The following is a 22,443-nucleotide window of genomic DNA, read 5'->3' as shown; positions in this document are numbered from 1 at the left end:
AGAGGACCAGGGCTGGGAACTGAATATTCAGGGGTATACAACCTATCGAAAAGACAGACAGGTGGGCAGAGGGGGTGGGGTTGCTCTGTTGGTAAGGAATGATATCCACTCCCTTGCAAGGGGTGACATAGAATTAGGAGATGTAGAATCAGTATGGATAGAAATGAGAAATTGTAAGGGTAAAAAGACCCTAATGGGAGTTATCTACAGGCCCCCAAACAGTAGCCTCGACATAAGGTGCACTGCCTCAAGAAGGCAGCACCTATCATCAGTGATCCTCACCTTCTGGGCTAGGATATTCCCTCTTCTCACTGCTGCCATTGGGCAGTAGGTAAAGAAGCCTGAAGTTCCACACTTGGTTCTGGAACAGCTATTCTCCTACAGGGGGAAAAGCCGGTACGGGGTACTGATTTTTGGATGATCAGCCATGATCATATTGAATGGTGGTGCTGGCTCGGGGGGCCAAATGGCCTACTCCTGCCCTGCACCTATTTTCTATGTTTCTACGTGACACAAGGTTCTTGAACCAACCTGCATAATCCTAATCCTACTTTGACAACAGAATATCACAGTCCACCTCTTACGCCACCATGGACTTTGCATTTTGTGTGTTGTTTTTGCTTTAATGCCTTTTTTTTGCAGTCTTGTAGGAATGTATAATTTGCTTGTATGTTTATCTAAGTCTGTAACTGTGATGCAGCTACAAGCAAGATTATTCACTGCACCAGTACCTTGCTATACTTCTGCACATGACAATAAATTTGACTTGACTATGAGTTGTTACTGGATTTCTTTCATCATGAGTCCTTTGATTGCCTGGAATGGTGATCAGACTTAATGCCAATGTTGAACATCGCGAAATGTTGCATCTTTGTGAAACAAAAATGCTGGAAACACTGAGGATCAGGCAACAACACCGAAGGTCAGGAACGGTTAACGCTTCTGGTCCAGGACATCTTGTCAGATCTGAGAAAGAGGAAAGCAGATTAATTTTTCACAAGGTGAGGAGAGCGAGGTAAAATAAAGGGAATATATCTAACAGGTTGAGAACAAATGAGTTCATGTGGTAATCACCAGTACTTTGTGTAATATTTTGTAAATGACCCTCTCAAAAAAAAATGAAAGGTGTGTTTTTGATTTTCTTAAATCTTCCCAGCATCTACAATTTTGATTTTCTTAAATCTTATTAACATGTGCTTGAGAAGCTGTAATTGGGAATTGCCACTCTAGGTTTCAATATTAAATCTTTCATCTCGTGGGCTAATCGTTGCAAATGGAGCTGTAAACTGGAATAATCAGACGACAGCCTAATTCTAATCAGGGGGGAATGGGAAGCCAAGGGAGTGCAGTGATTTTCACCACCTCCCCCTCCCTCCTTTCCTTCAGCTAATCTGTGTGAACACTGTGAGCACATTTCACCTGAGTGCATTTGCAGCAATGCAGATGTTTTGATTTGGCAAAAATGTGTGAACTAAATGAAATGGGGAAAATTACTTGCCTTTTCCTTCTCTGATTCTGACTAGACCTGGTCCTGAAATGTTAACTGTTTCTCTTTCCACAGCCCTGCCTGATCAGCGTGTCTGCAACGTAGGTTTTTATTTCAAATTCTAAGCATCTGCAGCCTTTTGATTTTCATTAATGGGGAGAGGTTTGAGGGGAGAAGGGCGGGAGGAGGAGGAGGAGGAGGAACGAGGTGCTTCGCTGGTGTCTTTTAGGATTGCCATACTAAGAGACGCTAAATCCAAAAACACATTTTTTAACATTGTGAGTGATTGTGGAAGAAATCGCTGGAAGGTAGGTAATATCCAGGGGTGTCTAGAACAAGTTTTGTTTTTTTAAATAAGATCGGAAAATGCTGGAAATACCCAGCAGATCAGTCAGTGTCTGTCATAAAAGTCACAGTTAATGTTTCAGGTCGAAAACTCTCTGTCATTTTGAATTATAAATTGGAGCAAAGTTTTTTTTTAAACTTTAATCATATTATTAATTAGATTTAGTTTTTTTTAGTATTTGAACTAAAAAAAACTGAATCTAATAAAAATTACAGCTATTCAAATTAATTTATAGATGTGAAGGTACAAGAGTTGCAGTTGGTGGGATCTTAAGCAAAAAGCAAACTGCTGGTAAAACAGCAGCATCTATCTGAGAAGGGAAATGGACATAGATTTCAGGTCAGGATCCTTTTAGTCTGAGGAAGTGTCATGACCGGAAATGTCATCTGGCCATTTCCCTTCACAGATGCTTCCTCCAGCAGTTTTTTTTTGTTGCTTAACTTGCAAATGGATAGACTCCATAGAGCAGGTGACAGATATCCTGTGACATCTAGGAGTTGGTGGATATCACTCATCTACAGCATGTGTTTTTCCAGCATTCTGCTTTTGTTTCAGCAGCAACATTTAGTTTAGAGATAAAGCAGGGAAACACCCGAGTCCGCACCGACCAGCGATCCCCACACACTAACACTATCCTCAACACACTGGGGATAATTTACAATTTCACCGAGCTAATTAGCCTACAAATCCGTACATGTTTTGAGTGTGGGAGGAAACCGGAGAAAACAGGTCATGGGGAGAACGTACAAACTCTGTACAGACAAGCCCCCATAGTCGGACCCGGGTCTCTGGCACGGTGGGGCAGCAACTCTACCCCTGCGCCATCGTGCCACCCAGTTCTGCTGGTGGAGCCTCCTCTCGGAACTGAAGAGACCCCGAACTGCAATGGAGATGGAGAAAATTTGCTGAACACTTCCACAGGGGCAGTCATCTATATACTAAAACTCTCGTTTGTTTGTTTATTTGTGGTCAAACTAATGCCAAAACAGTACATGATAGCATGATAATTTTAGGCCCACCTTGCTCACCGTCATCGCTTTAATGGTAAAGCAAGTAGTTTTATTGAAATCGGTGTTATATTTTTTAAGTTATTCACATTTTAAAGTTTAAATCTATCTCCTAGAGAGGGAGGCGGGTTGAGGGGGATGGATGGGGGGGAGGGGGAAGGGGGTAGGAGAGGGTGCAGCACCAATTCAGGAGAGGTTGAGGCCCAACGGGTCCACTTGGTCTAGTACCCCTTAAATTTTTGAACAGGATGGTTGGTTGCATTAGAAGCCCCTTAACAATAGCTGGTGTTTTGAAAGGAACTGCAGATGCTGGTGAATACAGAAGATAAATGCAAATAATAGAGTAACTCAGCGGGTCAGGCAGCATCTTTGGAGAAAAGGAATAGGTGAGGTTTCGGCTTGAAACCCTTCTTCAGACTAAATAGCTATATTTTTAGGACGGTGCAAATGATAACAGAGTTTATAGGTGAGATGGCATATTAATAATAGCAATTTAATTTCCATATGGATCAAATTTGCAAAGGTATTCTTGAGGATAGGTTCGTGGAATGTGCTTGGGATAGCTTAGACTAATATGTAGTGGGATCAACTGGTGAACTGCATAGATCTGGTCATGTGGAATGAGACAGGATTAAATAATAATCATCTGGAAGCTGTGGTCCTTTGGGAAAGAATGATCACAAATCCTAGAATTTCATATTCAATTTAAGACTGAGTTACTTTAGTTCTGAAGTTAAAGTCTTAAAAGGATTTATGACTATTTGAAGGGACCTGTCAGCTAAGAGCTGAGAAATAGATTAAACAGAATAGTACAAGAAACATATAAAATTATTAAGGGATTGGACAAGCGGATGCAGGAAACATGTTCACAATGTCGGAGGAGTCCAGAATCAGGGGCCACAGTTTAAGAATAAGGGGTAGGCCATTTAGAATTGAGATGAGGAAAAACTTTTTTGCATTTGTGGAATTCTCTGCCTCAGAAGGCAGTGGAGGACGATTCACTGGATGCATTCAAAAGATGGATAGAGATCTTAGGGCTAGTGGAATCAAGGGGTATGGGGTGAAGGCAGGAACGGGGTACTGATTGTGGATGATCAGCCATGATCACATTGAATGGCGGTGCTGGCTCGAAGGGACGAATGGCCTACTCCACCTATTGTCTTTGTATCTATGTAAGATATTTAAGGAAATATTTCATAATTCCCAAGTATTTATATAATTGAGCCGATAGAATACTAAGATTGATTTGTGTAGGAAGGAACTGCAGATGCTGAAGATGGGGCTTGACCCAAAACGTCACCCATTCTTTCTCTCCAAAGATGCTGCCTGTCCCGCTGAGTTACTCCAACGTTTTGTGTCTATCTAAGATTGATTTACCCATTGCCAAATAAGGGAATTAAATATGGGATCACATTGAGGGAAAATAAATATAGAATTGTAATGGTTGGTGGCTGGCCAGAAGATTGAGAACATTTTGGAAGTCAACAAATGACAACTTAATCTATTTTCTCCCTTTTTATGCGAGAGTAAACTGGCTAGGACTATAAAAACAAGAACTTCTAAATAACGGGAGCAGCCAAACATTGATCCCTTAGAGAATCTTCCCCTTCGTTCTAGCTATTTAACTTAAGTTTGAATTCATTGTATCTATGCATGGTATATCTGATCTTTTTAGATTGCAAGCAAAACAAAGCTGTTCACTGGACATCTGTACACGTGGCAATAAACCTTTACTTACGTTTTACACTTGTACTCAAATTCTCTTGCAATAAAGGCATTTATTTGTTTTTTAGCTTCCAAAGTGCTTGACGTAAATGAACGTTAGATTTGTGTGGGGCACCCATGTCCCTCTGAACACCTTTCAATCTCAACTCCATCTTCCTGTGTTTTTCCACACCACCTTCTACCTTACTTTTCCTTGCCCATTCATTTCACTCGTCCATGTGGTCTTGAAGCTTCTGCATCCTCCTCAAAGCTAGCGTTGTCTCATCAACAATTAAGAAATACATTCAATTCCTGGTCATTTATCTATTTTGGGGGATTATGCTGTGCACATTAGATGCTTGTCGATATACTCCATTTTAATTATCATTAAAGAACTTTAAAAAATAATAATCGTTCTCATAAAATGTTCTTTCGTTTAAACTTGTTCTCTCTTGCTTGCTGCAGTACAGAAAGTTCAATGGCGGTGTATTCAATGGTGCTTTATTGTCGCATGTGCAAATAAATACACAGTGAAATTATTTTCTTACAAAGAGACCAGTAGAGTATTCCCATACCTTAGCACAATCCCCGATTAGCAAGTGTATAGAAACAGTCCACTGAGCCCACATGCAAGAGGCACCATGTTTTGGCGCCATTTTCAAAGTCCAGTCCACGCTCCAGTTCTCCTGATACAGCCGAGCCCCAGACTCCTGTGGGCCTCCAACCGTCGCCCTCCTTGGATCAATCAGCGTACCGACGCCCCTCTATTCGCCCGTCCACCTTTGTTTCCGGGGGGGGGGTGGGGGCTCCCGCAGCCCACCTTGGGGTAGTGGACTCCTTATAATTATTTGCATTGTGGATTTGTGACTTTGGTAAAAAATTTAGTGAGTGCTATTAGCCCAGAAGGGTATTAATCGGCAACAGACCAGAGTGCTGAATTTGCCACATATGCCCCATCTATTAAAAAAAAAACGCAGGCTGTGGCCAATTATTGTCCATCAGTATATTTTTCAGTCATCAACAAAGCACTAAAATGCTGTCAACAGCATTAAGTGGAGTCTGCTCACCAATAACCTGATTACTGACGCTCTGGTAGAGACCTTGTTGCTGTCTTGGAACAACCATGTGCAAAACCAAAAGATATTAAGGGAAGATAAGCACAAAATGCTGGAATAACAATCTCTGGTGAGACGGAATGGGTGACGTTTCGGGTCGAGACCCTTCTTCAGACTAGTTAGGGATAAGGGAAACGAGAGATATAGATGGTGATGTGGAGAGATAAAGAACAATGAAAGATATGTACAAAAGGTAACGATGATAAAGGAAACAGGCCATTGTTAGCTGTTTGTTGGGTGAAAATAAGAAGCTAGTGCGACTTGGGTGGGGGTGTGTTAGAGAGAGAAGGAATGCCGGGGCTACCTGAAGTGAGAGAAATCAGTATTCGTACCACTGGGCTGTAAGCTGGCCAAGCGAAATATGAGATGTTGTTCCTCCAATTTGCGTTTCGCCTCACTCTGACAATGGAGGAGACCGTGGACGGAAAGGTCTGTGTATTAAGGGATGTAGGGCAAAGAAGTCAGATCACAGTTAATATGAATGAAGGAGCAGATTTGGGTATGTGACCTACTTCTATTATTTGTAGAAAGTTAGTTTATAGCCTAGCAAAGCAGGTCTGTTGCAGTCAGGAATTATCTCTGCCCTGAGTATGTCTGCAGGCGTTTCTCAGGACAGTGTTTAATCGCTATTTTCATCATTGGGTCAGAAATGGGAAGTTTTCTGATGATTGCAGTCATCTGTTCAGTTTGGCCTGTACTCGCTGAAGTTTAGAAGGATGAGGGGGGACTTCATTGAAACTTACCATATAGTGAAAGGCTTGGATAGAGTGGATGTGGAGAGGATGTTTCCACTAGTGGGAGAGTCTAGGACCAGAGGTCATAGCCTCAGTATTAAAAGACGTTCCACTTTGAAGAAGATGAGGAGGAATTTCTTTAATCAGAGGGTGGTGAATCTGTGGAATTCTTTGCCACATAATGCTGTGGAGGCCAGGTCAATGGATATTTTTAAGGCAGAGATAGATTCTTAATTAGTATGGGTGTCAGGGGTTACGGGTAGAAGGCAGGAGAATGGGGTTAGGAGGGAGAGATAGATCAGCCATGATTGAATGGCGGAGTAGACTTAATGGGCCGAATGGCCTAATTCTGCTCCTACCCTTATGACATGTTCTTAATTCCTAAGATAATGAAACAGTAAAACAGATATATGTGTTGGATAGATCAGGAATTGGCTGATGGGTTACATGAGTGCCCCACAAGCCAAACAATGAGCAAAGCAAAATGCTGGATGAATCAAAGTGTGAGCCTCTGTAAGACCAAATCTAGCTCTCGCGTAATAATTCAACGATAATTCATTGTCACACATACCTAGGCACAGTGAAATTCTTTGTTTTTGCAGCCAATCCAGTAAAATCATACAGCAGACTGCACTGAGGCACTGTACAAGGAGTCACCACGTTTCTGGCGCCAACAAAATCAAACGTTCATAGCATAGTCTTATATTCTCGCAGTGACCCGGTAGCGGCACGGTAGCGCAGCGGTAGAGTTGCTGCTTTACAGCGAATGCAGCGCCGGAGACTCAGGTTCGATCCTGACTACGGGTGCTGCACTGTAAGGAGTTTGTACGTTCTCCCCGTGACCTGCGTGGGTTTTCTCCGAGATCTTCGGTTTCCTCCCACACTCCAAAGACGTACAGGTATGTAGGTTAATTGGCTGGGTAAATGTAAAAATTGTCCCTAGTGGGTGTAGGATAGTGTTAATGTGCGGGGATCGCTGGGCGGCGCGGACTTGGTGGGCCGAAAAGGCCTGTTTCCGGCTGTATATATATGATATGATGATATGATATGACCCCCTATGTTCTTGCCGGCCCCCTCTTCGTTCATATAATTGAGCCACTATTGATTCCCTCGCCAACAGCATCCTGTAAAGGGTCATCGCCATGAATCAGAAGACAAACAGGATCAGCCATGATCACAGTGAATGGCGGTGCTGGCTCGAAGGGCCGAATGGCCTCCTCCTGCACCTATTTTCTATGTTTTTATGTTTCTAACTGCATAAATACTGCAAGAATTGGACAATAGACAATAGGTGCAGGAGTAGGCCATTCGGCCCTTCGAGCCACACCACCATTCAATGTGATCATGGCTGATCATTCTCAATCAGTACCCCGTTCCTGCCTTCTCCCCATACCCCCTGATGGGGAAATCACTCCCTGACTTCCCAGGTATTTATTCACAAAATGCTGGAGTAACTCAGCAGGTCAGGCAGCATCTCAGGAGAGAAGGAATGGGTGACGTTTCGGGTCGAGACCCTTCTTCAGACTGATGTCGGGGTGGCGGGACAAAGGCCCCTGACTTCCCAGGTTCATTCCAAACATTCAAAAGGCACCAGTTAGAGAAATATGGAATCCACTACATTAAACATTCTGCAGGTCAGAAGGGAAAGATTTAATAGGAAACTGAGAGGCACATTTTCCACACAGGTTGGTACATATATAGAACGTTCTGCCAAAAAGGAAGTGGTTGATGCAGTACAACAGTAAAAGTACAATAGTTTATATAATTAAAACTGTTCAGTTCTGGGCACCATGTTATGGAAAGATGTTGTCAAGCTGGAAAGGGTACAGAGAAGACTTACCAGGATGTTGCCAGGACTCGAGAGTCAGAGCTACAGGGAGAGGTTGAGTAGGTTGGGATTCTATTCCTTGGAACGCAGGAGGATGAGGGGTGATCTTTTAGAAATGTATAAAATCATGAGAGGAATAGATCGGGAAGATGCACAGAGTCTCTTGCCCAGAGTAGGTGAATCGAGGACCAGAGGACATAAGCTTAAGATGAAGGGGATAAGATTTTATAGGAATCTGAGGGGAAACTTTTTCACACAAAGGGTGGTCGGTGTATGGAACGAGCTGCCAGAGGAGGTAGTTGAGACTGGGTCTATCCCAACGTTTAAGAAACTGTTAGACAGATACATGGATAGGACAGGTTTGGAGGGATATGGACCAAATGCAGGCAGGTGGGACTAGTGTAGCTGGGACATGTCGGCCGGTGTGGGCAAGTTGGGCCGAAGGGCCTGTTTCCACATTGTATCACTCTATGACTCCATGAGATATATAAGGATATTTTCAGGGCTTTGGGTGTGGGGGAGGGGGTGGGATCTGAGCAACAAGGAGAGGTGGGCAGGCTAGGACTTTATTCCTAGGTGCACAGGAGGCTATGGGGTGATCTTCTAGAGGTGTATAAAATCATGAGAGGAATGCAGTCTTTTAACCAGGATAGGGAAATCAAAAGCAAGAGGACATATGCTTAAGATGAGACAGGCAAGATTTACTGCGTACCTGAGGGGCAACTTTTTCAGTGTATGGAACGAACTGACTGGGGAGGTAGTTGAGGTAGTTACTATGAGATCATCAATTCTCATCTTTTTAAATGATGTTATAGTACTTGTACTGTAACATTACTTGGACAGGAAAGGTTTGGAGCGACAAGGGCCAAACACGAGCCTTTGGGACTATCTTAGATGGGGCATCTTCGTTGGCATGGATGAGTTGTGCCTAAGGGCCTGTTTCCATTTTTGTATGACGAATAACATTCAAAAGACATTTGAACAGGTGCATGGATAAGAAAGGTTTTGAGGGATATGGGTCAAGTGTGGGCAAATGGGACCAGCAGTGATGGGCACCTTGGCATGTGATGAATAGAGCCGAAGGGCCTATTTCCACACGATTCTGACTAACTTATACGACTCCAGCAACACCAAGGACAAAACGGCCCATTTAATTGATGCTGAATTGCATCTTGAGCATTTCATTGTTAGGGCTGCAGTTGCACTCTGCTCCATCTGGAAGATGGCAGCTTGTTAAGGCTTCGTCACCAGTGCCTCGCAACCCATAACATTGTTTGTTCAGGGTGGCAGTGAGCAGTATATCCATTGAGAATCCCACAACCTGCAGGCTTCTTCCTGTCCTAATCTTCTCTCTTATCTGTGGTCAATGCTTGAGATAGTTTTGTGAGAGATTGCCTCGGATCAGATCATCCGGAGAATTAGCTTCTTTTGTGCTCTTGGACAAAAGTATATCGATACTCAGCTCAGCTTCATTAACCATTCATGCTTCATTTCAGTGATAAGATTGTGGAAGAACAACCAATCGAGGAGGAAGAGGATAGCGACATTGATGATGATGATGACGACGATGATGACCTTGATGAAGTTGAGGACCAGTATGAGGATCCTACCGAGCACACAACCAGCAGCACCACTACCACCACAGAGGCAATTGAAGAAGTTGTGAGAGGTAATCTAGACCATACGTTTAATGTAGGCACCCGGCAGGGTGAATTGGCTAAGGCCTCAGTTGTAAATGCTGTGGGAATGCGGAATAATGGTACTGGTTAAGGCTTTGCATATTGGTGTTTGCCACCACTAGTGTAGTTCAGCACAGAGGCGGCACAGCAGTAGAGTTGCTGTCTTACAGCGCCAGAGACCCCGGTTCGATCCTGTCTGTGCGGAGTTTCTACGTTCTCCCTGTGACTGTGTGGGTTTTTCCGGGTCCTCTGGTTTCCTCCCACACTCCAAAGACGTACGTACAGGTTTGTACGTTAATTGGCTTCAGTTTTATTTTTAAAGTAAATAGTCCCTTGGGGATCACTGGTCGCGATTTATTTCCAAACTAAACTAAACAAGTGGTAGGAGTGAGAGTTTTTTATTAATTGAGTATAACGTTCTTCCTTACATTGCTTACTTTCAAAATGTATTATTTAGAAGTGAATAAGGGGAAGTGTTGGAAGTGTCTACGTTTAGTTAAAGGGTGCCTATTTCTGACATTATTCGAGAGTATTGTGGATTTTGAATGTCTAATTATTCTATATTTTAGCATACACAATCTGGAAAAGAAATGGATCTGTTTGGGACAAGCTTAAAGGAGCTATACTTAATGGACAACTGGTTAACTCAATTTTGCTAGCTTCAGAATGTATTCTTCCATAACTGAAGTAACAGAGATATCTTTGGTTATGTTTCACTCATGTGACATTTAGATTGTCTAAGTATAGTTCATAGCAGAATGAATTAAATAGTTGATTTGCAGGCTTCTCATCCGTGAGCTATTCTGAGAAACTAAACACCCTGATGTCACAATCTATTTGTTTCCTGCTGCTCTTGTTTTGCGTTAACCAGTAAACATCCTGCAACCGAAGCAAGTTACTCCAAAGCCCACCCAATATTGGAATATGGGGCTTAACTAGCATCAGGCAGGCAGGTGGGGACGTGGTGGGGAGGATCTTATATGTCCTATCCCCCAGAGTAGGGGAATCAAGAACCAGAGGACATAGGTTTAAGGTGAGGGGGGAATGATTTAATAGGATCCTGAGGGATAACTTTTTCAGACCAAAGGTGGTGGATGTATGAAACGGGGGTATTGAAGCAGATACTGTCGCAACTGTTTAAGGGATATTTAGACATGTACGTGGATAGGACAGGTTTAGAGGGATATGGGCCAAACACAGGCAGGTCGGACTAGTGTAGATGGGACATGTTGGCCGGTGTGGGCAATTTGGGCCAAAGAGCCTGTTTCTACACTGTAACACTCCATGACTAATCTCCCCCAGCAGCCAACTGCAAAGACTCTTTACATCTCAGTCATTGCATTATTGGCACAGTGTGATCTTGAGGGTGAAGGTGCAGGGCGTTCATGACTGGAAGACCGCAGGCAAAATATTTGTGTGGTGACTGGTAGGGTGGAGCTGAGGTGAATGCATGTGGTTTCAAAGTGCAATTAGTTCCCGGCATGAGACTTGCTTCATTGTTTTATGATGTATAAATATTTACCATGTTGCTGGCCTGTGTGGATCTCGAGGTCAAAGGCATCTGACTTGATCCTGGTAAACGTGGAATCTTATCATTTCAATAAAAAAAAGGCTTCAAATAATTCATCCCCCACACTACAAATTCTCACTGGCCAAGTACCATGCAATGTGCGCAGGTAGTTCTGCTGTAACTTGTGTTTCCATAATGCCAATTAGATATACCTCGGTTGATGAATTAGGGAACACCATTTGCATTATGCGGGTCAAATTGGTTACAAAGCGACTTCAGTCGAGAACGAAGATCACAGGCTAAAATGGATGTTAACCTGGTCTCTATTCCAGCAGCTGCTTAGTAGTGAATTTTCTTGTCCCATTTTTTTCTATGGAGCTCTATATTACGGTTGGATGCATGTACTTTTTGAGGGTGATGTGTCAAACTACAATGACTGAAGTAGCCTGTTCCTTCTCTGATAAAGCACTAAATGGTGAACCAGTGTGGAAGACAGTGGTAGTGATTTTACCATAGCAGGTAGTTGTGAATGGGACAATGTTCCAAAATATATGAAGGTGGCGGAGCCTTGTGAATACAGGGGGCGGCACAGTGGCGCAGAGGTAGAGGTGCTGCTTCACAGCGCCAGAGACCCGGGTTTGATCCTGACCTCGGGCGCTGTCAGTGAGGGATCTGTACATTATCCCTGAGTTTTCTCCGGATTCCTCCCACCTTCCAAAGACATGCAGGTCTGTAGGTTAATTGGCCCGAGTATGTAGGATGCAAAACTGGGATAATATAGAACTAGTGTAAGGGTGATCGATGGTCAGTGTGGACTCAGAGGGCCGACCGGCCTGTTTCCACGCCTTAAGAAAGCCAATAGAATGTTGGCCTTCATAACAAGAGGAGTTGAGTATAGGAGCAAAGAGGTCCTTCTGCAGTTGTACAGGGCCCCAGTGAGACCGCACCTGGAGTACTGTGTGCAGTTTTGGTCTCCAAATTTGAGGAAGGATATTCTTGCTATTGAGGGCGTGCAGCGTAGGTTTACTAGGTTAATTCCCGGAATGGCGGGACTGTCGTATGTTGAAAGACTGGAGCGACTAGGCTTGTATACACTGGAATTTAGAAGGATGAGAGGGGATCTTATCGAAACGTATAAGATTATTAAGGGGTTGGACTCGTTAAGGGCAGGAAACATGTTCCCAATGTTGGGGGAATCCAGAACAAGGGGCCACAGTTTAAGAATAAGGGGTAGGCCATTTAGAACGGAGATGAGGAAAAACTTTTTCAGTCAGAGAGTTGTGAATCTGTGGAATTCTCTGCCTCAGAAGGCAGTGGAGGCCAATTCTCTGAATGCATTCAAGAGAGAGCTAGATAGAGCTCTTAAGGATAACGGTGTCAGGGGTATGGGGAGAAGGCAGGAACGGGGTACTGATTGAGAATGATCAGCCATGATCACATTGAATGGCGGTGCTGGCTCAAAGGGCCGAATGGCCTACTCCTACACCTATTGTCTATTGTCTATCTCTCAACCAAACCTTGGAGAAAGCATTGGGGGAAAACTCTAACTACAAAGACCAGAGGTCGTGATATATCCTTGGGTTAGGCTGCAGCTTGAGGCTTCTGCACAATTCCAGCAACCATAAACAGGAAGTCCCAGACCTGTCAAGGTGCCAGAACTGGGACAGAGATCATGTACCATGTCTGTAAAGGAATTCTGTTTTGTTCATAAATTCTCGGAGCAGAATTAGGCCATTCGGCCCGTCAAGTCTATTCCGTCATTCAATCATGGCTGACCTATCTTTCTCTCTCAGCCCCATTCTCCTGCCTCCTCCCAATAACCCCTGACACCCGCTCTAATCACTCTTTTTGCGGAGAGATTGGCAAAGTTCGGCATGTTTCTCGTAGCAGAGTGGATTAAGGGCAAAGCCTAATCGGGGTTTTCAGAATTTTGCTGTAGGTGAAAACCATTTCCTTTGCGAAGTGGGTCAATAATCAGGAGGCGATTTTGACGACAGTACCAGAAGGGAAAATGAAAAATTCCTTTACATGAATTGTCAAAATTTGGAATACTTTGATGGAAACAAGATCTTTTTGCAGAGAATAGATTTATTTATGGGGTGGGAGGGGGGGGGGGGGGGAGGGGTAAATTGAGTAACTTTTATACAACCAGAAGGGAGGCAATGTACTAAATGGTGGCTTCCCTTTCTATTAGGTTCTGTGAAATGGCAGAATAACAGATTCAACATTGGATTGAATTTATACTATTAAATTATTCACAGCATCATCTGTGGCTTTGCTCTGTTTGCCCTTTGGACCTGATGCACCATGCTTCAGGTTAGATTACTCTGAGGTTCTGACCTTTCGATGCTGAGAATCTAATTTCCGCAATTCTGAATTTGACCATTTAGTTACTGTCAATAAGCTCTGCTGATGGAATGAGCACACTTGGAGAAATTTCAAATACCAAAGAGCAATTTTTCAGGTTTGTGTTTAGCTATTTGCAATGTTTTTTTTTTTTTTGTTCCCTCCTTGAAAGCATGTTGGATGCATCCAATGCACCAGCCAACCCACGCACATCACAAGGCGAGCCGCCCGGGAGTGGAGGAATTGATGTCAAACAAAACAGATAGCCGATGTCTCATTATTTGGCTTGTGCAATGATTTAAGGGAAAAAATTGATCTCCTCTCAGCTGGTTGTGTAAAATCCTTCCATGCATTTTGATCTCTGAAGATCAGTGGTTTTCGCTGTTTGCAACAGTTTCAGTCAGAAATAACCTAAGACACGCAAAAACAAGGAAAGACAAATAACGGAGCATAAAGAAACATGGCACACTGCAGCAAGAGAAAATGGATTTTACCTCCATTCCGGATATTACTAACTGGAGAGCTCTAATCATTTGCACGCTGCAATTAAAGCTAGAATTAGAATATGAAGAAGCACAGTGATGATCCTAATTGCATCAGTATATGTACTGATATAATGTCCTAATGCATTGGTAATCACATACCGGCTTGAATAAACTGCAAGTAAATCTGGAGACAGATTTTTTTTTTAATTAATAAGATGACCTCTACATGCCAGTGACCTGACAAAATTTCCAAGTTGTGGTGCAGTTGCTCATAAAGCTTCTCTGAGTGGAATAACTATTAAAACTCCAGCTGGTGGTAGGCAGCAGCACTAGAGTTTATTGAGCATGTACAACCGTCTCTGCAGCCTTTCCCCTCGCCCCACCATTGTTTATGAGCCAAACGCTGTAAGAATCACCACAAATACTTCACATCTTTAAATGATCAATTTTAAGATGGTGGTTACCAAAGCCAACATATGTCCCCCACATTTCCCCTTTAAACTACTGAGCAGGGTCCAATTTCTTTCAAAAAACAGCTTTCACACATTAAAAGAGGAAGCAGGTGAAAAAAAATCACCTGGCCTTTGGTCGATTTGTTCATTTGTGATATGTAATCAGAGAAGCTAACGTTAAATGCATTGCCTGCTGTGAAAATAACCAAAGAAAGACACAAAGTGCTAGAGAAACTCAGTGGGTCAGGCAGCGTCACTTCTGAAGAGAGGTCCCAACCCGAAAATGTCACCTATCCATATTCTCCTGAGATGCTGCCTGACCTACTGAGTTCCATTTTGTGTCATTTTTTGTAAACCAGCATCTGCAGTTACTTGATTCCCTGTGAAAATAACAATTTCTGATTTGGAAAAGCTGAGGGTCCATATCAACAGACAGCTTGTTTAAAAGGTTTGGTCAGTATCTAGTGGTTGTACTGTAATCAGTTTTAGTACCCCAGGCTGTATTTTAGGTAACAGAGGTTTGCTCCTGATTTGATAACCTACTGCACATTTTTAAGGATATTTTCCAGCCTAGCTGAGTAGGTTTTAGGCAACCTTGTGCAAGGTTATTAGAAAGCCACATAAATTAATAGTGCTTTCCATAATCACAAGACAGCCAAAGCACATGACAAGCAATGAAGCATTTATAACAGTTGCCATGGTGCTTATACGAGTTACTTCCTCAGAGAAAATATGCAGGTAAATTATTTGTGAAAAATAGTAAATCAATACACTCCATAACCTTGAGCATTAGATTTTATAAATTAGTTTGGATTCTGCTGCTCGGTTTGTATAGCTCTGGAAGGAAGACAATGCTAGATGAAGATAGACACAATGCTGGAGTAACAGCAGGTCAGACAGCCTCTCTGGAGAAAAGGAATAGATGAAGTTTCAGACCGAGACCCTTCTTCAGAAATATAGAATTGGTAACATTAATGACTTGGATGAAGGGATTAAAAGTACCATTAGCAAATTTGCAGATGATACAAAGCTGGATGGTAGTGTGAACAGTGAGGAAGATGCTATGAGGTTGCAGGGTGACTTGGACAGGTTGTGTGAGTAGGCGGATGCAAGGCAGATGCAGTTTAATGTGGAATAGGAAGGCAGATTATTATCTGAATGGTGTCAAGTTAGGAAAAGGGGACGTACAACAAGATCTGGGTGTCCTAGTGCATCAGTCGCTGAAAGGAAGCATGCAGGTACAGCAGGCAGTGAAGAAAGTCAATGGAATGTTGGCCTTCATAACAAGAGGAGTTGAGTATAGGAGCAAAGAGGTCCTTCTGCAGTTGTACAGGGCCCTAGTGAGACCGCACCTGGAGTACTGTGTGCAGTTTTGGTCTCCAAATTTGAGGAAGGATATTCTTGCTATTGAGGGCGTGCAGCGTAGGTTTACTAGGTTAATTCCCGGAATGGCGGGACTGTCATATGTTGAAAGACTGGAGCGACTAGGCTTGTATACACTGGAATTTAGAAGGATGAGAGGGGATCTTATCGAAACATATAAGATTATTAAGGGGTTAGACTCGTTAGAGGCAGGAAACATGTTCCCAATGTTGGGGGAGTCCAGAACCAGGGGCCACATTTTAAGAATAAGGGGTAGGCCATTTAGAACGGAGATGAGGAAAAACATTTTCAATCAGAGAGTTGTAAATCTGTGGAATTCTCTGCCTCAGAAGGCAGTGGAGCCCTGTTCTCTGAATACATTCAAGAGAGAGCTAGATAGAGCTCTTAAGGATAGTGGAGTCAGGGGGTATGGGGAGAAGGCAGGAACGGGGTACTGATTGAGAATGATCAGCCATGATCACATTGAATGGCGGTGCTGGCTCGAAGGGCCGAATGGCCTCCTCCTGCACCTATTGTCTATTGTAAGGTTGGTGGCTGGCCAGAAGATGGAAGCCAATAAATGACGACTTCCTCTTTTTTCTCCTTTTTTATAAGTGAGAGTAAACTGGCAGGAATATAAAAAATAGGACTTCTAAATAAAGGAAGCAGCAAAACATTTGTCCCATAGAGAATCTTCCCCTTTGTTCAAGCTATTCTACTTGAGTTTGAATGATCAGCCATGATCACATTGAATGGCGGTGCTGGTTCGAAGGGCCGAATGGCCTCCTCCTTCACCTATTGTCTATTGAACTCTATGTGCAATGTAACCAGCCTCTGCAGTTCCTACTTACACACAATGATAGATGAATGTTGGTCGACACAAGCTGGCTTGAATAGGCCAGTCAATGATGTTGCCCTCTGGCTTACCTACCTTTGCCGAGCTGCTGGCAGACCATACCTCATGTCCCAGGAACGTGACATTCAAGCTGGAACATTTTAGCAAAACTCGTTAAATTGGCTTGCTGGTTGTGAGGCAGTTGGGCATTCATTTTTCTAAACTAGTACCAACAGGAAAATTGCACTGCTCTTCCAAAATAAACCTTGTGATAGATTTTGAAGGATTTGTCCAGTCGAATCATTCTCGGTGCCATGTTCACATCTATGCTATAAGATGTAACGAGATTAGTTGAACCATTAAGTATATGAACAATGCAAGAAATTATAACAAGTAAAAAATGGCACCAGGACAGATACATGGATAGGAAAAGTTTAGAGGTGATATGGGACCAGATGAGATGAAACAACTTGGTCAGCATGGATGCGTTGGGCCGAAGGGCCAGTTTCCCTGTTCTATGACTCTAAGCCTTGTTAATTTTCAAAATTGATACATTCACTTTAATTTGGCGATTCCTGAGGGCAATTAAAGGCAGCGACGAATTGCTGGTCTTGGCAGAAAGGCCCACATCTTGTCGATGAAAGAGAACAAAAACTTACCCTGGCAGAACATTTACTTTGGTGTGACTTAAGGGAGGGGGAAGACGAGAGAATTTTAAGTTACAGGTTGAGATAGCACGTATGCTGGGAGAATCGTAATGCTGTTCCTTTGTTTTCTCCGCAAGAACAAATCGTCTGGTGCATTTTTCAATGGTTAGGCAGAATTTATTAGCAGGGAATTTATTAGTCGGCCAATGCCCAGTTTAATGAAGCTGCTAACTTAACGTCGCTTAGTCCTTTTGGAGCCATCTCCTACTCTAGATGGAGCAGATAAGTCCAAAATCTTTTTTGAATGAAACTCCTGCAAAACCTAGTGCACAGAAATCCATTGTATTCCAACCCACTGAGCTACTCAACCTAGTCGTGACTTCAAAGGAGAAGTTTTTACACACCATTATCCATTTCATTGTCCACTGAACCAGGCTACTAGTAAACTTTAAAGCACTCATTTTACAAGGGTTTCAATGATTGATTCAAAGCTAGTAAAATATCAAAGGTTTCCAAAATGGAATCGAGTTCCCTAGGTTTCTAAAGCAAATGTACTCGATTTTCCGATGGCTTAAAGAAAGAAAGGTAAGTTTTTTTCTTGTAAATTTGTTTTATTTTTCCTCCCCTGATTAAAAATCCTCGCATCTTTCACATTCAGAAGTTTGTTCTGAACAAGCGGAAACTGGCCCTTGTCATGCCATGATGCCTCGGTGGTACTTTGACATCAGTGAAGGAAAATGTGCCCAGTTCATTTACGGAGGCTGCGGAGGAAACAGAAACAATTTTGACTCGGAAGAGTACTGTTTGTCCGTCTGTAACAGCATCAGTAAGTGAACCCTCTAACTGATTGCAGCCTTTCTGTGTCTCTCAGCACTGAAAGGTTCAACCGGTTTCTGCTGTTTCTGCTGTGCTGTAACTTGCCAACTTAACTCCTGTAGTGAAACTTTACACCAGATGTTTTCCTCTTAAACCTTTTAATTGCCGTGCACTAACTGCCTGTTGTCTGTGCTAACTCAGTTCGTAAGCTTCAAACCTCCCTCTGCTTATCTGAATAGACACAAAAAGCTGGAGTAACTCAGCGCACGGGACAGGCAGCATTTCTGGAGAGAAGGAATGGGTGACGTTTCGGGCCGAGACCTCTCTTCTGAAGAAACGACCCAAAAGGTCACCCATTCCTTCTCTCCACAGATGCTGCCTGTCCTGCCGAGTTACTCCATCCAACTTTTTGTGTTGATCTGCAGTTCCGTTCCTACACATTTCTTCTGCTTACTTAGGCTTGGAAACCTTTGCTCGTTTGCAAACTATTACTCGTTTCTGGAAGATTTTCTCTATATCCTTAAAATGTTGCACATTGAGATTTGATGTGTGTGAAAACTCTTTTTCTTGCGCGGGCATTAATTCTACTTGAAAAGCAAAGTGCAATTGTATGACTCCATGACTGAAAATTGTTACCGGAAGACTACTTGAGATGACGCTGAGTACCTCCTGTCTGTTTAGAAGGTAAAAAGCACTGGCGCTGCAAAGGTAATTTTACACAGGTTAAGCTGTTCATATTTCCAGAATTGCCAAATTACACACACGGGTTTGCGCTCCCATTTTATCTCATTCACAACATAGACTCCTTATTGCAGATCTCCAAATAGATCGCGCACCTCATATTTGAGTATCAAAGGTATCATTTACCATAAAAATATGAGCTTTATTTTACAAGACTAATTCTTGATCAGTGATGTGTGTGCATGTGGCCATTTCCCGTATCACTCACAATGCAATGACTTGTGCCTTTGGCATGCTTCCTTTGAGTGAAAGTGGTTATTTTGGTGAATGTTAAATGATATGTGGGTTGATGCTTGATTCCGTCTGAACGGGTGGACCAACTAACTGCAAGAACTAATGCATGTTGAAAGACTGGATCGACTAGGCTTGTATCCACTGGAATTTAGAAGGATGAGAGGAGATCTTATCGAAACGTATAAGATTATTAAGGGGTTGGACACGTTAGAGGCAGGAAACATGTTCCCAATGTTGGGGGAGTCCAGAACAAGGGGCCACAGTTTAAGAATAAGGGGTAGGCCATTTAGAACTGAGATGAGGAAAAACTTTTTCAGTCAGAGAGTTGTAAATCTGTGGAATTCTCTGCCTCAGAAGGCAGTAGAGGCCAATTCTCTGAATGCATTCAAGAGAGAGCTAGATAAAGCTCTTAAGGATAGCGGAGTCAGGGGGTATGGGGAGAAGGCAGGAACGGGGTACTGATTGAGAATGATCAGCCATGATCACATTGAATGGCGTTGCTGGCTCGAAGGGCCGAATGGCCCTCCTCCTGCACCTATTGTCTATTGTCTAATCTTTTTACGTGGAAACACTGAATGCATTTAACGGAGAAGTTCTGTTTATAGAAAGTTATTCCACATGTAGAGCAAGAGGTAAATGTGTAATTCATACACTCTGTGATCACATTGCTATCACAACAACTGATCACACTCATTTCTGAAACCGGGGTCATTACTGAATATGGGAAAGAGCAAGGACTTGTGAATTCTGTAGTTTGTTGGTTTAGTTAGTAATAATTTAGTTTATTATCAGGTGCACCAAGGTACAATGAAAAGCTTTTTGCTGCGTGCTATCCAGTCAGCGGAAAGACCATACATGATTACAATCAAGCTGGCCACAGTGTACAGATACAACAATTGAGCCGTCAGCATTGTGCAGATACAGTGGAAAGATTTAAAAAGCATTTGGACAGGTAGGGTTTAGAGACAAGAGTCAAACACATAAATTACTCTAAATAAGACGGGCATCGCGTGTTGGGCCCAAGGGCCTGTTTCTGGTCTGTATGCTTCTGACTCTATGCAGCGAAAGTGTTACAGCCTGCAGTGCTGTAAATGTGCCTTAATCAATAGGGGATTGTCCTTTGAGGAAGTTAATTAGTTACTTAAATTTACAATCTGATATATCAATCCAACAGCAACATTATTTAATAAAAGATAAACACTTTAGCGAAATGGTAACGACCCACTGTTTCCGTGCTGTTTTCGCTTTTGCTTCACAAGGAAAGATTCAAGGTAGAAAGGAGTTTAATTTTAACAAATTGAACTAATATATGCGTGAAGAAGGGTCTCGACCCAAATCATCACCTATTCCTTTTCTCCAGAGACGCTGCCTGACCCGACGAATTTCTGCAGCATTTTATGTCTATCATCGGTGTAAAGTAGCATCTGCAGTTCCTTCCTACACATGCACAAAGAACCTCCTTCGAATAGGAAAAAAAGCACCTTGAAAAGGGGGCAAAAATAGAGAAAATGGGGGCAAATCACATTTGCAGAGGTCCAAATATTTAGGTTCCATCCATAAATATTGTGGGCAAAGAATCTTAAGAAAATTTGCATTCTTAGTCATTGAAATTGTGACAGATTTCAAGTCCTTTCACTCAGGAGATTGCCTTCACTGACTGATGTCTCGTTACTTGACAGTGCGAGTGGGGCCAAAACATTAAATGAATTGGATACTTAATTCTCACACACATCCACACATGCTTTTCCTTTTTGTTTGAAAGCGATCTGATTAATAATTCAGTGACATAAAACTGCAACTCAACTTTTTAATTTTCCACACTTAAGCGCAAGAACATTTTTAGCATTACCTCACTTTGACAAATCTATATATCTTGCCTGATGGATTTTAAAAAAAATTCTATTAGTGAGCTAGATTAACATTTTGAACTATCTTGAAAGAGGACCCTTGGCATCCCTCTGTCTGATTAGAAAGCCTGGGTAATACAGGAGTGCAGCGGTATTGTTGCTCTAGACCCAGATCCGATCCTGATTACGGGTGCTGTCTTTACGAAGTTTGCCCGTTCTCCCCGTGACCGTGTGGGTTTTCTCCGGGAGCTGCAGTTTCCACCCACACTCCAAAGAAGTACAGGTTTGTATATTTACTGGCTTTGGTAAAACTTGTAAATTGTCCCCAGTGTGTAGGATAGTGTTAGTGTACGGGGATCACTGGTCGGTGCAGAGGGCCGAAGGAGCTGTTTCCGTGCTGTATCTCGAAACTAAACTTTAAAAAATCTAATTTGCTAGGTTTAAGCTATACCATATGTTTCTTTGATCTCCTCCCTGGCCTCTTCCCTCTCAAGTGTTTCACCAGACGGGTGACTGTGTACACATCCTGGAGCAGCTGATTCATGCCCTAGCTACACTCTCCTGACCTTTATACGAACAGCAGAGCATGTTGTAATGTGTACAAACCAGGGGTGCCAACTATCTCACTCCCAAAAAAGGGACAAAAGGTGACGTCACTGCCCCCGCGCCCCACGTGACCTCACCCAGCCAGTGGCCACGTGCTCCCGCTCCACCTCCGGGAGGCGGGTCGCTATGCAACCTCTGTTAGGTGGCGCCCGGGCCTCTGGGCCTACACTGGCCTACAGTGTCCGGGCCTACAGCACCCCCCCCGGTCCTAATACAGGACAAAGGCGGTCCCGTACGGGACAAATCAATTTACCCCAAAATACTGGATGTCCCGGCTAATACGGGACTGTTGGCAACCCTAGTACAAACACATTATCCTGTTTGTAAATGGGACAATCCCGCCTTTAACTTGTCGATGTTTTGTTAATAAAGCTCCACTTCTGTTGAGAGTTCTTTCCCTATTCCTTTTGTGGGTTGCTGTGGGAAATTTTAATTATTTTTGGGCTAAATTTAATCAGATGATAATATCTTGTTGAGGTATTTCAAGGCGAAACCCGCAGAAATTCCGAAAATACAAAATAGTAACATTGGAATTTCATTTGGCATAGCAGCATGTCCATCCCTTTTGGCTTTTCCCACCTCGATGTGTAGCTACCCACAACTGCTGCCTTGTGCCAGAATTGGGCTCAATGTGTATTCTTTTGTTAAAATCTCATTTCTGGT

The 22,443-nt window shown here is 42.9% G+C and overlaps 1 protein-coding gene across 2 annotated transcripts in view; it reads left to right on the top strand.

Moving 5' to 3' along the window:
* LOC144599006 (amyloid-beta precursor protein-like) overlaps positions 1 to 22,443 on the top strand; it is a 161,654-nt gene that overhangs the window by 100,656 nt on the left and 38,555 nt on the right. The window contains exons 6-7 of one of the 2 annotated variants that reach the window (XM_078409727.1): positions 9,717 to 9,889; positions 18,195 to 18,362. In XM_078409727.1, coding sequence (XP_078265853.1) covers positions 9,717 to 9,889; positions 18,195 to 18,362 — 341 coding nt within the window. The remainder of the gene's footprint in view (positions 1 to 9,716; positions 9,890 to 18,194; positions 18,363 to 22,443) is intronic. The other variant, XM_078409728.1, reaches the window with a different exon arrangement.

Source organism: Rhinoraja longicauda, chromosome 12, assembly GCF_053455715.1.
Source record: "Rhinoraja longicauda isolate Sanriku21f chromosome 12, sRhiLon1.1, whole genome shotgun sequence".
NCBI classification, from domain to species: domain Eukaryota; kingdom Metazoa; phylum Chordata; class Chondrichthyes; order Rajiformes; family Arhynchobatidae; genus Rhinoraja; species Rhinoraja longicauda.
This window is presented reverse-complemented; position numbering and strand designations above follow the sequence as displayed.